The following is a 16,792-nucleotide window of genomic DNA, read 5'->3' on the forward strand; positions in this document are numbered from 1 at the left end:
AAAGAAATACCCAGCAAGTACAAAATCTGATCCGGGGAGCTGCTTTTGTGCAGAGGGAAAAATTGTTCCTACAGGTTTTTAAAAGGGTGTACGGTGGAGAAAAGCTGGAGACCTAGGCAGACACCTTGCGAAGGTGTGTTTAGATAGAAATACTCTTCTATATGTACACGTATTTTTCACGTCTGTGGGAAACGAGAGATGACTGTAATTTTTTGATTTTTAAAAATTACTCGGGGTTCGGTGGCTGCTTTGGTGTCTTTTCTTTCCTTTTAAATTTGGAAAAGGGATTTAATCCAGAGCCTCTTTCGGAGAACGCAAAATGTCAACTACCTTTCCAGGACTCGTCCACGATGCGGAGGTATTTTGTGTGGGTGCGTGTGCGTGTGCGTGTGTGTGCCTATGCATGCGTGCGTGTGTGTGTGTGTATGGTCGGGTGTGCCTGTGCCTGTGTTTCCATTTCTTTTGTTAATCCACATTGGACCGTTACATTTAATTATAATCCGGCTGCAGAGAGAACTTGGAGGAGTAAAGGGCGAAAATTCGTTATGACATCTGTCGCCAGGAAAGGGGCAAAAAAACTGCAGCGTTCAAACGGTTGCCGGACAGAAAACTGACTAACGGCCCTAATGATATCGTGAAATGGAAGGTGGCAAATATTATTAACATTAGCCAGAGAAAGAGAGAGCAATGGGGATCTGGGGGCCAAGAAACGATCGACTCCCACTCAGGTTGTCGGAAGGGGAGGTTTTTGGACCGATATCTTTTACCAAGGAGGGCTAAGGGCACGTAGGGAGCCCGAGCCACACCGAGAGACGCGGCGCGTGTTCTCTCCCTGCGTCTGCCGAGAGAGTTAGGCTGGTACGAGGACGAGACCAGCCCTTCTGTGTTTGATGCGAACGTGGAGCTTTTACGCCGCCTGCCTCGGGTGACTCCTGGTTTCCTCGACAAGGAGCCCGGCAGCGACGACAGGGAAGTAGCGCCTTTTCTCTCCAGAGCGTGCGGCTCCCTCGCTTTCAGACGTAGGGCTCCCTCTTTCTCCCTCCTGAAACGTCTCGCCCAACCGAGGTGCGCAAGGGAAGAGTCGAGGGCCGGCTACAGAAGCAGCTAGGGCCGGGCGGGGTGGGTGGGTTAGGCGGGACAGGGGGCTTTGGAGCGAGCCATCCTCTTTCCCATGCCCGGCCTGCAGCATTCGGGTTACCTGTGTCCTTCTCCCTTTCAGATACGTCACGATGGATCAAACAGTTACCGTTTGATGCAGCTGGGATGCCTGGAGTCTGTGGCCAACTCCACCGTCGCCTATTCCTCCACGTCGCCCCTGGCTTACTCCACCACCGGCCCTGAGTTCGCCTCCCCGTACTTCTCCACCAACCACCAGTACACTCCCCTGCACCACCAGTCCTTCCACTACGAGTTCCAGCACAGCCACCCGGCCGTCAACCCCGACGCCTACTCCTTGAACTCGCTCCACCACTCGCAGCAGTACTACCAGCAGATCCACCATGGGGAGCCCGCCGACTTCATTAACCTGCACAACGCCCGGGCGCTCAAGTCCTCTTGCCTGGACGAGCAGAGGCGAGAGCTGGGCTGCCTCGACGCTTACCGCCGCCACGACCTCTCGCTCATGAGCCATGGCTCCCAGTATGGGATGCACCCTGATCAGAGACTCCTGCCGGGACCCAGCCTTGGCCTGGCCGCCTCGGGAGCAGACGATCTGCAGGTAAATGGCGTGTCGCTCCCGCTCCCGCTCCCGCTCTTCCCCCGGGTCTGACCTCTCCCTCTCCCGGCAGCCCCCCGACGGTCTCCAGAAAGCGCCGCGGCGCAGGTCCTGCGCGGCGGGCGAAGGAGCCTTTCACCTGGGAGCCGCCCAGCTCCCTCGCCCGCGGTCGCGGGCCAACGGAGCATCAGCTAATCCAGACTAGACGGGCAGAAATGCTAAAGGGATCGCTTTCCTAACAGGCAACGGTGTCCCTAAAATCATCCATCCCCCTCCTGCGGAAGTTCAGCCGAGCCAGGCGGGCAGAAATATCTGCCCACTAGCTGAACGGCAAAACAACAGCGAATCACTGTCCGGCTCCTACCGCCGTGATAGAGCCAGCAGGAAGGATAAAGGAGCGTTAAAAACGTGTGTAAAATATGGAAATCTATCTGCAAATCCACCCATTCGTTAAGCCAATTATCCACTTCCTCTAGTGTTTACGGGTCTGTATATACATCTGCTTCTCAAGCTCCTCTCTCGCTCGCTGTCTAACACACACAGAGAAAGAGAGAGAGAGAGAGAGAGATTTAGTTTTATAAAATTCGAATATCGGTTAATCAAGAAGTGGTCAACATCAATTTACTTGAATTAACTAATGCCACTGGAATATAAAATTATTGTTTTAGTGCAGTAGAGAAGTAACGTGAAATTCTATTAAACTTCTATTTATTTACTTACAGAAAGTAAGTTATAAGTTGCTTTTTATTGACCACCAAAAAGTCAGATTTTGTTTTTTTTGGGGGGGGAAGAGTATTTTCCCTCTCATAGGCTGAAGAAGAAAATATTTATCTGTGTGTGCGTGCGTGTGTGTACTAGCTAAAGGAGAGGCCTCTCACACACATATTTTGGAATCTGCACAAGAATAAAATAATTTGGGCCCATAAGAGCAGCTCCCTAAAACCTGACTTTCTCCATTGAAATCCACTCAATAATTTGCTACGCTTCTGTATGTATCCCTCTCCTCCCCATCTTCAACAAGGGCTGCCCTTATGTTTCTCCTCACTACTCCTTCTCCCAAATCCGCCATTCACTATTTAGCTTCACTAAGACCTATTTACTCCCTTTTTTTAATAACCGCGTCTGCTGCTGATTTTTTTAGCTGTACATTTTTTTTCTATGCCCGGCACAAAGCCTTGTTTTTTGTTTTTGTTTTCAAAAGGAGGGATTAGGGACGTTTGCAAGGCAGCGCACAATGCCTAAATCCTGTGTAGAAAAGCACCATAGTTTATCCAATTTTCGACTTAGTGCCATTCAACTGGTCACTTATGCAATGTCATTCGACCAAACATCGTGCTTCCCCTCCAACCTCCCTTTTGCCTCACCAAGAGTTAGATGGCAGATTCATTTTTAGGATGGAGGGTAACCCTTTTTGTTTTACATTTCAAGAGGAGAGAGAATAACACAATCATTTTTTCTTCTTTCTGCTTTTCATGCTTTGTTGGGAGGGGGCACTAAAAATGCTACAAAAAGAGCCAAATAAAATTTGTTTTTTAGTGATGCATGATGCATAATGTCTGTTGTACTCATTATGCATGAATGCTGTATTATTATTATTATTATTATTTACTACTACTACTACTACTACTACTACTAATAATAATAATAATAATAATCGGTTTCTTTGCAGTTACAAAGCAGAAGGGAGGGGGAGGGAAAATCCCTGTCAGTGAATTTGCCCTGATTTCTGTAGTTCGTCCTTCTCGACGCTTGAAAGCAAGCGTGCTAATTTCACTTCTAAGTTTTTTGCATTTTGGTGACAAGATGGATTGTTGCATGGCCAGGGTTGGAGGGAGCACTCCAACAGAGGGCTACTAGCCAGTCTTTCAGTCTTTTTCTTTTCTTTTTCATCACCCCCCACTTTCTTCATCAACATATGCCTCATTTCTAATGCAACAAATGTAAATATACTTTCCCCTGCTCAGAATGTTAAGTGAAAGTCCAATAGTTTGGAAGGCTGTTTAAACCAGCCTAACAGATGCAAGGAGTCTCGGAGCCGGAGTGGGCATCTTTGAGTCTCCTAAAAAGATTTTCCATGGGCAACAAAGGAAACTGTCACACCTTTTCCCGTCACCGCTTTAATTTATGCTCAGTCGCCCCCTTTTTCCATATTGATTTCATAATCACTTTAAGGCAGAACACTTAAACTCAAAGAGGCCTTGAAAAGGGTTTTCTAGGCCAGCGTCAATATGGCGAAAAGGGGAGAGTGAGAGTGAGAGAGAGAGAGAGAGAGAGAGAGAGAGAGAGAGAGAGAGACGGGACTGTAAAGGTTGTTTTTGTAAAGTGGGGTTTATTATCATTATTATGCACCGACTCTTTCTTCGCATGTACTTAACTCTTCACGGGCTGTTGAGTAGGTTAACACTCTTAAAGGCCTCTTTCATGTCCAAGATCTCGTTTGTTTGTAAAGGAAAATGCATCTTTTAACACAGTGGCACAGGACAAAAGGGTGGCGGCGCTGCGTTAGAAGAAATGTACATACACATAAGGAGAAGAGTATAAAGCCCCCCCCCATATAATCCGTATCCCAACATATATCAAAATGAGAGATGTGGCGCTCAGTTCCTAAAGTGTTTTGATCAGCCCATCCGACGATGAGCATGTAGGTGTTGGAATCCGCCTCCAGTTAAAGTGAATAGTAAATTTCTTAGTCGTTTTAATGGTTCCCTGCACAACTTAGTCCAGAACTCAAAACAGCCGGTTGTTGTGCTTCTATGTCCATTCTTTATAACCCCCATCTCTAGGTCTGACTGTCGTTTGATACCGGTCTCTACAAACCGGATCTAGTTCCGTGACATAAGAATGCACTACACGTTAGAAACCGTCCTTGAATGTACCGCTGTCACTTCTATTTCAGATTACTCTTTTTCCTCCGCCAAAACTTCCCTTTGGAAACGTTTGTCTTTCCATACGCACTCTCTTCCTCTTGACCTGCCAATCAATCATTCAGACAAAAGATCATATCAGAGAACACCGAAAAGGATGGCTTGTTCTGAGAAGAAACTGTGATTTTCTATGGTTTTGAAATATACAAGCCCCCTCTTTTTGGCGATTTCGTAGGAGGGCGATTATTCGAGTTACTATCTGACCTCAGTCTCTTCTAAAACGGATCCGGCGACATGTCTCCAGACGTGCATTTTACCTGTACGGATCTATATCTGATTTTATTTTATTCTCTTCATTCAAGGGCTCAGTGGAGACCCAGTGTGGGCTAGTGTTGAACGGCCAAGGCGGGGTGATAAGGAGAGGTAAGCAAGTTGCAAGTCTTATATTTTTACTTCTTATTTTAACAACACCCTTACAACTGTTTAATAACCACTGGGTCCAAAATCCAAACCAATAGTGGGATTTGTCATTGGGTTCTGGACGTCTTTTGTATCGCTGTGATCCCCCCCCCCGAAGGAACAGTATAAGGAATCCCATAAACATTCTGGGAAAGACAAGCGATTTTAATGAAGCGTTGCCTTCTGAAGGGTCTTTATTAATTGGGAAGCAACCACCACGTTGACAGCGCGACTCTAAGAAGCGAAAGACGACCCCCCTCTCCCCTATGCTTTCTACTTGGGGTGATCTTGTGATGACTTTTCCCACCTGCGTTTTCCATTTCATTGTTCATTCAACTCAATTTGCCGCTGGAACCATCTACATAGGAAAAGTAAATGGGGTTTCAGTGACATTTGCGAGAGGAGTCTTAGAACAGAAACTTAGCTTTAGTTTTAAAATAATTCAGAATGTGATATTCTACCCACTCGCTGTCAGAAGCCCGAATTATTGGCTGGGGGGGGCGGAGTGTCACCAGCCATAACCTCAGATTTGGATCCTAAGGCTGCACTCCTATACCGACTTAGCTGCGAGTGAATCTCGCGGAATTCAATGGGGCTTACTTTTGAGTAGACAAGTATAGGCTTGTATTGTAGATGCATTAGGTGAATGAAAGTGGTCAGTTCATTAACTTATGTGTATCACAACTATTTTAGACTGTCAGCTCTATCGTTAGGCCCATATGCTACTGCAGGTCTGGTCAAAAAGCGGGATAATAAAAATGCCAGAGAGCTCTAGGGGTGAGCTTCATCTGACAAGAAAAAGTCAGCTTTCGCGAAATGTGAACAAATTAATAAAGGAAGGGAGTTAAACAGAGGGTTCCCATATCCCCCTTGCAACTGTGGGAGCCGAGGTGTGCTTACCTTGAGCGCTTCCGAGTCCATTTGTGCTGCGTGTAAACATATAGGCCGATTCCAAATTCATTGCTTCCACTATCATTTACTGCTCCAGTTTTATTTGAGATAAGACTAAACCAAAATTAGCAAGGGGAAATTTGCTTCAGTCTAGGTTAATATTACTGAAACAGTAATGGGCTATAACAAATCATTTGAACCATAAAACACTGAAAGAATCGCAGGACAACACTCCGGCAGTGAATTATCATATGAATCCTGTCGGATTGTCGACATTCTGAAGATACAGTTCAAGTGGCGGGGGACAGTATATTGGTGCTGAATTGGACAGCTCCTTGTTGATTCGGTGGCAAGGAGGCTATCCGTTGAGCGCCTGGGGTTGTCTAATAACAGTCCTATCCCCAAAGCCTTCTGAATGCTGAGGTTTAACATTCTTTTAAGCAAGTAAGGATCTTTGAAAGCTACGGGCTTGGCTCTGTATAAACCGGTGGATTGTCTTTTTAAGTAACACCTCGATCTAGGTCTGAGAATTGTCCACTGTAAAGTGTAATATTCGTAAATCGTCCCAAATTCACATTTCTCCGTTTCACTGGAGTGGTTACTTCCCTTCTCCAGTTTGAGTTTTAGAATCATCGTCATGTGTGGTATTACAGTGCCGTTAAATAGAAAAGCAGCGTGGGCAAGATTCATAGAAATAGGAGAAGGGGCGACGAAAAACAAAATAAAATAATTTTAGACATGGCTGGAAGTAGAACAAAGGCCCATTTCTCTGGAATAATCCACATGGGATATGTTAACAATATCTTATGCTTTCTCTTGCAATCAGCTCCCTCTTCCTCATCATCGGAGGAGGGTTGTATTTTCGTTTCTTGGAAATGGTTGATATTGATGATAAGCAAGCGCGGCTTGTCTTTGGGCTGGATCATTACGTAAGAGACGGGAAAAGCTGAGTTCTCATCAGCTGGGATGCTGCGTCTGTACTGCTTGACTGGACTTTGATCTCCCATCTGAAGGAGATTTTTCTTATGGAGTCCTTCTTAAATCAGTTGATGGAATCTCTCCACGCGCACTCTTGGCTAGGAGCTTCCATTTACCCGAGCGACTGATTGTAGTGAAGAAAGTCTGCTCTCTCCCGCCTCATCTCCTCTGATATTCAAAAGGCGATGGAGTTATTCAAGGATTTGAGGATGAATAGTAAAAGAAATCCATAACGAAAATGTAAGTCTGCTTCTCGACTAATGTTAAGAGCTAAATGGCTCCGGCACCCTGAGCCACCCATCCCTTGGTGAAGTCAGGGACACCTATAGGTTTCAAATACATACTCACAATACATAATAAATATTTTGTCAGGTCAAAACACGCTCACCCCTGTTAGTAGTCATCAGGACACCCTGCGCGCCTAAGCTCTGTGGAACCTTCCGCAAAGAACAACCAGGCCTCTTTTTCTCTAATAATCGAATTTGAAATGCTTGGCGTCATTAACTGAGGGACGGATAGGGCATTAAGAAGAAAGAAAGGCAGGCGGGCGGGCGGAAATTCGACTCCAGGAAGACACACGAGGGAAGAGAGAAAAAGCGAATTTCATAAAGGCAGCACAGAGGAAAGGAGAAAATTTAGCTCCAGAAAACGCTAAGAAGTAAACAGACGGGGAAACTGACAAGGCCTGAAGAAATCACAGGTGTGAAAGAGTAAACCACAGAGAAAGGGAAACCTAGAAAAGCCCACGTCTGTTTCAAAACGGGCCTTCTACCCCTATAGCCAAGTTCGCCCTCTTGTTCTTCCAAAATGAACAAAGCGCTCCTTCTTCCCTGTCCCCGCGTTGGAACAACATCCTCAGCCCAAGCCCCGTCTCCCCACGAAGCAGCCTCTTGCCGCCGCCGCCGCCTCTGACCTGGCCTGTCCCAGCTGAGACATTCGGAGTGTCCTGATTTGGTCCGTTTGCTTTTTAATGAGAAGAAGGGCCTTGGCGTGGGCGCGGTGGGGGTGGGGACTGCAGGATTTAGGTGCTGGCCAGCTAATTACCAGCTAGAGCCAATATTTTCCCCTGATCCGGTGGCCCAGCTCCCACCGCTATCACTTCCAGTTAATGGTGTGCAGGATTTCGCCCGGAGCTGCACTCCTCGTGCCATCACAACCAATAATCTTTACTTTACCTGCTGCGAGCGTATCGATAGCTTCTCTAGCCGCAGGCCCTGCTTTGATATGGTAATCTTTTTGAGGGCCCAAATTCTGCAGAGATCATATTAATGTTGTACATACAGACTAGTGCAGCTTTGCCTTAAAAGTTGAATATTCAGATCGGCCCTTTCAAAAGAAATCAGGCCCGAAGATACAAGCCTCAGTCCTGGGCCATTTTCAATTAGGGGGGCAGGAAAAAGAAACATTTCTCTTTCTTCCTCTCCCCCCCCCATTTCTCCACCCCAGCTTTCCTCCCTTTTTCGTGGTGGTTTCTTAGAAAGTAGTTTCCTGCTTTAGGGATCTCTCTCCAAACTGCAGTCATCAATCTGGAACCAGCTTCGTCACCTCTTGAAGTCATGTCTGTTTTGCTTGCTTACTATAGGCAAGTCTACCTTGGAACGAGTAAATAATTGAGCCTCCCCACTAAATATTTTTGGAGTCCTTTAAAAACCAAAAGACAACGCGGTGACCCTTGGCCCTCCTGTGTCGTTTTATGAGATGGCAAACTTAAAACAACACCAACACCCGGCTCTTGTTTCGCCTTGTGATCATCCATCTTCCCCTGCCCCAGGCTAATTTCAGAAGCTTAAATACTGCTATCGCCTCTGGGCCCTGACGAGAAAAAGAGGACCCGGGCTATCCGTACTCGTTCGTTCTCGATTGCCCTTGGCAACGTAAAATACAAACTACTTTGAATCAAAACATTTTTGGGGAATTAATATGATCTGAACTCTTCCCGTTTTCAGAGATCGTGAGTTTGTCAAATCGCTTAGAGGTGACTGACATGAGAAGGCTGAGGCATTAATGCGAAGCTAGGAACATTGTCAGCTCTTATTTGATTAAAAAAATAAATAAAAAGGCTCTTAAAAGTCTGAGCATCAGTCACCAAAAACCAGCCTACCCAATAGGATCCGCCGTTCTCTGCCTTTTGCGTGTTTACTTAAGGCGCTGCCTATCACTTCCAATCCGGGGTTTGATCGTGGGCCTTTGATCTGCGATTTTAATTTGAGGTACTTAATGATGAAACTGCCGCCTAATGACCCACTCATTCGATGCGGGGAGTGTTTTTTAAGCAAGGGGTGGAATGAAGCTCTAGAGGGAATATATCTAAGAGCAAAGTTTTTTTAAAAAAAGAAAGCTCCAAGTTTTGCGTTTTGCGTACATTCTGGCAGAAAATATCACGACGCATGTGTCGTGTTAGAAAAGACCCTGTTCATCCTGGGTATAGAATAAGGAATTAGGAAGAGAAACCAGATGGGACAAGAATGAGCGAGCCTCCGTTTGTTTTACTGTAAGCGCCTAAGCAGAAGGTAAAACCCAATGGGACTTTGTTAGTATATCTGGCAGTATATTCTCCAGATCAGCTCATGGAAAGATAAGGCCGGTCTATCATATCACCACAGCTATTCCTTAAATAATTATATGTAGGAAACACTCCCACAATCCTTGAGCCTTGATTTGGGAGCGTAGCTCATCGAACTCAGTGAGGCTCACTGCCAAGTAAACATGCAGGAGAAGCTCGAACTTCAAATCTAATTAATTTCCATGACAAAACATGTGATTAACCATTCTGTTCGAACCAGTGGCTTAAAATACTTGGTTTGTGCTGGCCTGTGTCTTTAGCATCTCAGCGTTTTTCCAGAGCGCCCTCAAAGCATTATCTACATTCGCCAGCAATCCTTACAACAAACCTGCAAGGTAGGCTGGTGCTACTACCCTCTTACTTAAATTAGAAGGAATGGCTGAGACTAGCAGTTTGCCTCAAGTCAACCGGGTGCGAAGATGAGTCCGGACCAGTTCCTAGTGAGTAACGCTTACAATGTTGGTCAGGGAACTGCACCAACTCACTGTTCTAATTCTGCGTCATTATTTCTGTTCTGTTGCTTTCTCGGTTTGGTTCGTGTTTTAAAATGGGGCTTGATTCTGTGTGCTTTCACAAGTGAGTATACATTTCGGATCCTATGTACAACAATATAGCTGTATATATTCGAACAGAAGGACGTCCAAGAGGCTCTTCTTCGTTATTATTGTTGAAATTGTCTTTTCTGTTAGATCTGTTCCATTAGAGGTCTCTCTTCTACCTCAAGGTCCACTCCCCGCCTTTCTCTCTTCCTCTCTCGCCTCCAAGGTGTCTCTCCCTCCCTCTCCAGAGTACAATGGCTTTTCTTTCCCTCTAAAGATTCACGTGCTGTTGTTGTTGTTTTTTTAAAAAAAGATCTCCACGTTTCCGCCCCCTCCCTTTGAAGCCCTAGCCCTGAGGCACGGCGCCCCATTGAAACTTTTTCCAAGCCAATAACCGCGAGAGCCGCTCCAGAATCCAGCGCGCAATTAGGGGCCCTCGGGTCCTACTAAACATCTGCGGGGGTTTAGGCGCGCCGAGCTGCGCTCAGTTCTGGCCGGGTGATTTCAGCCGTGCCGTTCCGGTAAAAAGAACGCAACGCGAGGAGCCACTGGCGAATCCCCTGCACTTCGGCGATCTTTCCTTGTCAGCCGCTCTCCGTCCGCCCCGTTAGATTCCAATTCCCTCCCCTCTCTTCAGCTCTTATCTGCCCAAATCTGGATAATCCTCTAATACGTATCATTTGCCCTTAATGTAGTGTCATTAACGCCGCTGTCTCTCTTTTTTTCCACAAGCAATTTGAGTCCCGTTTAAAAGGCCCTAATGCGCTTGTTTAATTAATAGCTCCAGCCGAGCTGATTTCAAACGGAGTCCTAACAATAAAGGGAGGGGGGTGGCTCTTTCATGAATGAGGCTTCAGCAAACGTACAGGCGAAGGGAGAGGCTGGAACCCGCTAATGCCTTGCTGGGTTTTCAGCGTATACAGCCGGGGAGGGGTCGTGCTTGGCTTGGCTGAAAGATTAGCAGCGAGGAGCTGAACAGTTGGCCGTGCTCGGGACAAGTTTGTCACGGGAGCGTCTGGAAAAATCCAGTTCCAAACGATGGAAGATTAGCATTTCAAGCCGTTTCCCATTCACTTCTATGGCCGTGCCCAGTTATTCGGAAGTCCGTTCGGTTCAACGCTATGGACACCACAGTCCGTCAGAGGTTAGTCGGATCGATCCCTTTCCGTTGCTTTCAGTGGGATGCACAGCCGAATTCTAGGCATGCTTTCCATGAAACAAGTCCCATCTGTGTTTGGGGGATTGTTACCAAGTGCTTGCAGCCTGAGTTGAATCTAACTTCCTTTGGATCCTGCTAAATCTGTTCGAATCCAGGCTTTTTTGGGGGGACGTAAATCAGCTACATCCCAACTATTTGGGTATAACAGGTTGTGTGAGTTGCATTGCTTTGTCTGGCCGAAGAAGAATATGAGGCAATCGGCGCGGAAGGTTTATGGCTGCAATCCCAAATGCAGGTCTTACAAGACACTGCATGGGGAAAATCCAGGAAAAGCTAGCCATGCTAAATCCTGCATAAATTTATTGAACTGAAATACACATAAAAACATATGGAGCCCAATCTCATCCATGTTTATTCAAACTAAAGTCCTACTTGGTTCAATGGAGCTTCCCTCCCCCCTCAAATACTTGTATAGGGTTGTAGTTTTAAATCCCATTGATTGCCTTCCACTGATGTTCATAGGATTTAGGTGCAGGTTACTTTCTCTAGATTGCAGAATTAAGACCGTTGAATATCAATGGGATTTATCTTATGTTTTAAGGAATGTGATTAAAATAGAGGTATTCGTTTCAATAAAACTAGTGCATCTTCGGTCAGTTCAATAATGACAGGGGGTATAAGGGACTAGATAGCAATTGCAATCCAGTTGAAACAAATGGGATTTACTTCCACTGCATAGTGCAACATTGAGGCTACACTAACAACAGGGGTGTCGTTATCCAGGGTGCAGGGGGTCTTAGACCCTTTACCTTTTGGGAGCAGGGTCCCAACAGGGTCCCTAAATGAGTCTTCTCACTTGGCTAACATTTTTCCTTCTCCTTTCCTGCTGATTGGAACTAATCAAGTGAAAGGAGATGAGTCTGTCACCGAGAAGACCCTTCACAGCAGCTAACACAGAGCTCTTATTTCATGCTGATTGGCTCCTAGGGTAAGTGAGAAGTGAGCTTCATGGCAAAGTACATTGGTCTCCCAAATCCTCGTCCCACACTTGGCTTCATTTTGGAATTCTTGAAATTGAAAGGTTTCTGGCTCCCAGAGAGAGAGGGTTTTTTTGGGGGGGGGAGCTTATGCATACAGCAGTTTTATTCTGGTTCTATAATTCTGTAATTGCAGAAGAGACAGTGAATCCAGGGGGCATGGTGTGACTATCAAGAAGGGACCCTGCACTTTGAATTTGCCACTACACTAGTAACTAACACTAACATTCTGATCCTAAGCAAATTACAGTGGAATCAGTGGGATTCCTCCACTCTACATGCTGCTTTATTTACATCAAAGCAAATGTGTTTTGTAGGCCATGGTCTTGGGGTGCAGATTCGTGTGATTGAATTAGGGATGCTTCCCGAATTTCCCCCACATCTTTGGCTTGTGAATTACTTGGACCTGTTTTTGAAAGAGAACCAAATGCAGTGGCAACTGGTGGCTCCATGTCCTAAGCACCTTGGACAGCTCCTTGAAAGTTTGGATGAGAACCCAAAGTAGATTCCACTGACCCACTGGCATGCAGCCACCAGCAGCCTCTAGCCAAGTACATTAAGAATCCTTCACTATTCCATTTTTTAATTTGAAATTTTCTACAGAGTGCTGTGCATTCATGACTTTCAGCTATAGCTTCAATTCCATTATGTCTCTACCCTGCTCTACGTTACCAGTGTGTGTGTGTACACTGATTTTTTTAAAAGGTGCAAAGGAATCTGGGTAGAACTGTACGTGTGGTTGCATTGAGATTCTTTTGTGTGATGTTTTGGTAATGCAAAGGAGCACATGTGGGCATCATTAAACCATTGCACAAAAAGAATCTCAATCTCGCATTAAGGTTGCTTTTCTGCAGTCTTTTATACATGTAGATGTGCACATTCATAATATAGAAATTATGGGAAACCATGTACATGTCCTGAAGGAACTAAAAGTTGAGGTAAATTGTGTGTGCTCCAATTTCAGCAGTTTTAGAAATTCTCGTAGTTAAACTGAAATGTTGGAGGGTGGCTCACAAGGAAGAGTAAACCCACAGAAGTGTTGGAATATGTGGTTCAACTCCAACTTGTGGGTTGAGGCTGCATGGGGTTAAAAAGGGTAGCTTGAGAGGAGACCTCTTGGTTGCTAGGCTATACCTGTCCTTTGACCTCCTGCTGCCCCTTCCTTCCTGCTAGACTGATATGCAAAGGATGCTGATCACAGTTCCTTCCCTTCTCCTTACTTCTTTCTCTTGAGAGGGAGAGCAGACATTTCTCTTTGTCTCTCCCTCTCCTCCAAGCATGAAGGCAAGCACTGGGCTCAGTGTTTGTTTCTCCAACTTAGCTAGTTAGTTAGATATAGGACTCTTTCCTATCAAGTATGTACTTCCAGAATAAAGTAGTTATTTCTTATTTGAAAGCTTAAAGTCTCTGTCTGACTAATTTGCAGGGAAGGTATAATCTTTAGCAAAGATTCAAACACACATATAGGCTCACTCAGAAATCTCCATTCCCAGCATCGTGACTCTCCGACAGGTTAAGTGGCCCAGGCATGCAAAAGGAGATCTGAGTAATTAAAAGAGCTTTTGTGTTGCAAATCAAGGAAGCTAGTAAAGACCTTCGGAGTTTAGTCAGTAAAGAGTTAAGCCTCTTTCTTAAGGATGGCTACCGTGGCACAACAGCTAAGCCTCAACAAACTTTCACCTGGAAACTGGAAGCTATGGAAGTTTTGGATGGGAAGTCACTTAAAGCAACAGAAGCTGATGGAAGTGATCAGAGATCCAGAACCGGGACCAGAAGCCTCTCAGGAAGTAAAGAGAGTTTGGACGGGGAAAGACGAAAAAGCTCAGGACCTCATAGTCAAATGTGTGAGTAACTCGCAAATCCCTTTGATCATAAATTGTAAGAATGCCAGAGAGATGTGGATTGCACTGAAGTCTAACCACCAGCCAAAAAGCCAAGGGCATTTAATTTCAATGTTACGAAGTCTTATTAATTTGCAAATGAGGGATGATTCATTTGAAGAACACCTCACTAAATTTATGGTGTTAACCCAGGGAACAGAAGAAGCCGGGACAAGGCTGGACCAGCCCATACTGATTGCTTTGTTTCTAGATTCCCTCCCAAAATCCATGAGTACCTTTTGCCTCATATTGCAACAACAGAAAAAGACTTTAAATGAAATTATATCAGAAGTGAGAGAACAATTCTTTCAGGAGAGCAAAAGGAACGCTGCTGCAGGAAAGGACAGCGTCTCCTCTTTCCTTAGTAAACAAACTCCTGGCCGACTGCCAGTCATATGCAGATTTGGAGTACAAAAGAGGCAATCAAAATATGCTAACGCTGCTTTCTATGTGGTTCAGAAACTCACCTAAAAAATCAGTGCAACCAGAAAGGGAAGTCTGAAGGACAAAATAAAGGATTTAAAAAGACAGACAAGAAAGATGCCAACAGTGTACAAGTAACTCATGTTGAAAAATGTTATAATAATAAAGTCTATGTAGATTCAGGAGCAAGTGGTTATCTGATAAATGCGAAGACCCTATTTGAAACTCTGACCCCACGTGGAGGCTCAGTCAAAGTTGCTGACTCACGGGAAGTGCCCATAAAGGGCGAAGGGGATGCAAAGCTGGTCTGCCAGATGTCAAGTGGTACTAAAGAGATTTACCTTACAAATGTGCTCTGGACTCCAGGAATTTCTAATAATTTGATCTCAGTCAGTGAGGCAACCAATAAAGGATGTTCAGTGCTACTTGAACAAGATTCCTGCGCAATTTCTCGAGATGGTGTAATTATATGCACAGCTACTAAGAGAAAGGGAATGTATGAAATTGATTAGCAAAGTCCAGAAGCTAATGTTGTAAAGGACTGCTGTAGCAAGTCATGTTTGCACCTATGGCACAGAAGGCTTGGGCACCCTGCAAAGGAATAATTTAGTAAGAGGCATGAAAATTGAACCCTGCCAAGAAAAGGGGAGATGTACATGCTGTGTGAAGGCTAAAGGGACAAGACCAAGTTTTCCTAAGCAGAGTGAAAGGAAGACTATGCGCCCCCTAGAGTTGATTCACAGCGACATTTGTGAAATGCCAATTCCTTCAGATGGTGGAAATAGATACTTTGTTAGTTTTATTGATGACTATTCAAGATTCACTGTAATCTATATGCTGAAAGAGAAGGGGCAAATGCTTCAGAAACTCAAAGAATATGTTGCAATAGCGACCACTAAATTTCAGAGAAAGCCACAAATTCTACGTTCTGACAACGGAGGGGAATACATGTCTCATGCTACCCAGCAATTTCTGCGTGAAAATGGGATTGAGCATCAGACCACTGTACCCCACAACCCAGAACAGAATGGCGTCTCAGAGAGAAAATTCAGAACCCTTATTGAGATGGTGAGATCAATGCTTGAAGATGCCAATCTCCCACAGAAACATTGGGGAGTGGCAGTGTATACTGCCACCTATCTACAGAATTGTTTGCCAACAAAGGTGAATGGCAACAAGACTCCATTCGAATTATACTATGGACACATACCCAGTTTGGCTCATCTAAAGGTATTTGGATCAAAAGTATACGGTCACATTCCACACCAGAAGAGAACCAAATTAGACAACACTACAAAAGAAGGAATCTTCGTTGGATATTCTACAAAACAAAAGGGCTACAGAATCCTAAATCCCAAAACAGAAAGGATTGAAATACAAAGAGCTGTCTAGTTTGATGAAGGTCAAGGTACATTCCAACCAGAAGGGGCACCATTCCAAGACACAACAGTGAAGAAGACAAAGTAGAAATACCATACAGTACTACAGATTGCAGCAACATGCCAGCACTGGAGGACAGTGAAGAATCAGAGCAAGAAGGGGAACCTGCATAGCCAGAAGGGGCAGCAGAGAATCCTGTACCAAGACGCTCTAATTGCACCAACAGAGGTGTACCTCCACTGAGACTGTCCTACCTTGCAAGAGCAGATGAACTTTCAGAGCCAGAGACCTGGAAAGACAGTGAAACTGTAGTCAAGCATGCAACAATCAGGACACTCCTGAGTGTCGCTGCCAAGAAGACGATGCAAGTAGAGCATCTAGAAATAAAAGCTGCTAGAGCATGGAATGACAAACTGAACCAAATGCTCTTGAAACAAGGATTTAAAAGAGGCGAAGCAGACAAATGCCTGTATAGCAGATTCAACAAATGGACTTATATTTTGATTTATGTAGATGATTTACTACTGGCTTATGAGAGTCCACAAGACAAACAAGAGTTAGTAAATCATCTAAGCAAGGAAGTTGAAGTGAAATGTCTAGGCGACATCACATACTACCTTGGAATACAAATTGAAAGAGAGGACGATGGGTCCTTTCTTCTAAATCAAAAACAAAAGGTTCAAGACCTACTTGAGAGTCTAGGACTGAAGGATGCACATCCAGCACCTACACCAATGGAAGTAGGATGCTTGAAACCAGACCAGAACAATCAACCCTCGGAAGACAACGGAAGGTACAGACAAGCTATAGGGAAACTCCTGTACATCAGCACAATAACCAGACCAGATGTGGCGGCTATGCAGAAAAACCAGCTTGCCAAACAAGGAAGACTGGGAAGCAGTCAA

General features: G+C 45.0%; 1 protein-coding gene across 1 annotated transcript in view; it reads left to right on the forward strand.

Annotated features, from left to right (window-relative positions):
- Window positions 1-318: 318 nt before the first annotated feature.
- Window positions 319-16,792, forward strand: part of TFAP2D (transcription factor AP-2 delta) — a 60,465-nt gene continuing 43,991 nt past the window's right edge. Inside the window, exons 1-3 of the mRNA XM_061626157.1 lie at window positions 319-358; window positions 1,220-1,717; window positions 4,941-5,001. Of these exons, the coding sequence (XP_061482141.1) occupies window positions 320-358; window positions 1,220-1,717; window positions 4,941-5,001 (598 nt within the window). The 5' untranslated portion in view covers window position 319. The remainder of the gene's footprint in view (window positions 359-1,219; window positions 1,718-4,940; window positions 5,002-16,792) is intronic.

This window comes from Rhineura floridana, chromosome 4, assembly GCF_030035675.1.
Source record: "Rhineura floridana isolate rRhiFlo1 chromosome 4, rRhiFlo1.hap2, whole genome shotgun sequence".
Lineage (NCBI taxonomy): Eukaryota > Metazoa > Chordata > Lepidosauria > Squamata > Rhineuridae > Rhineura > Rhineura floridana.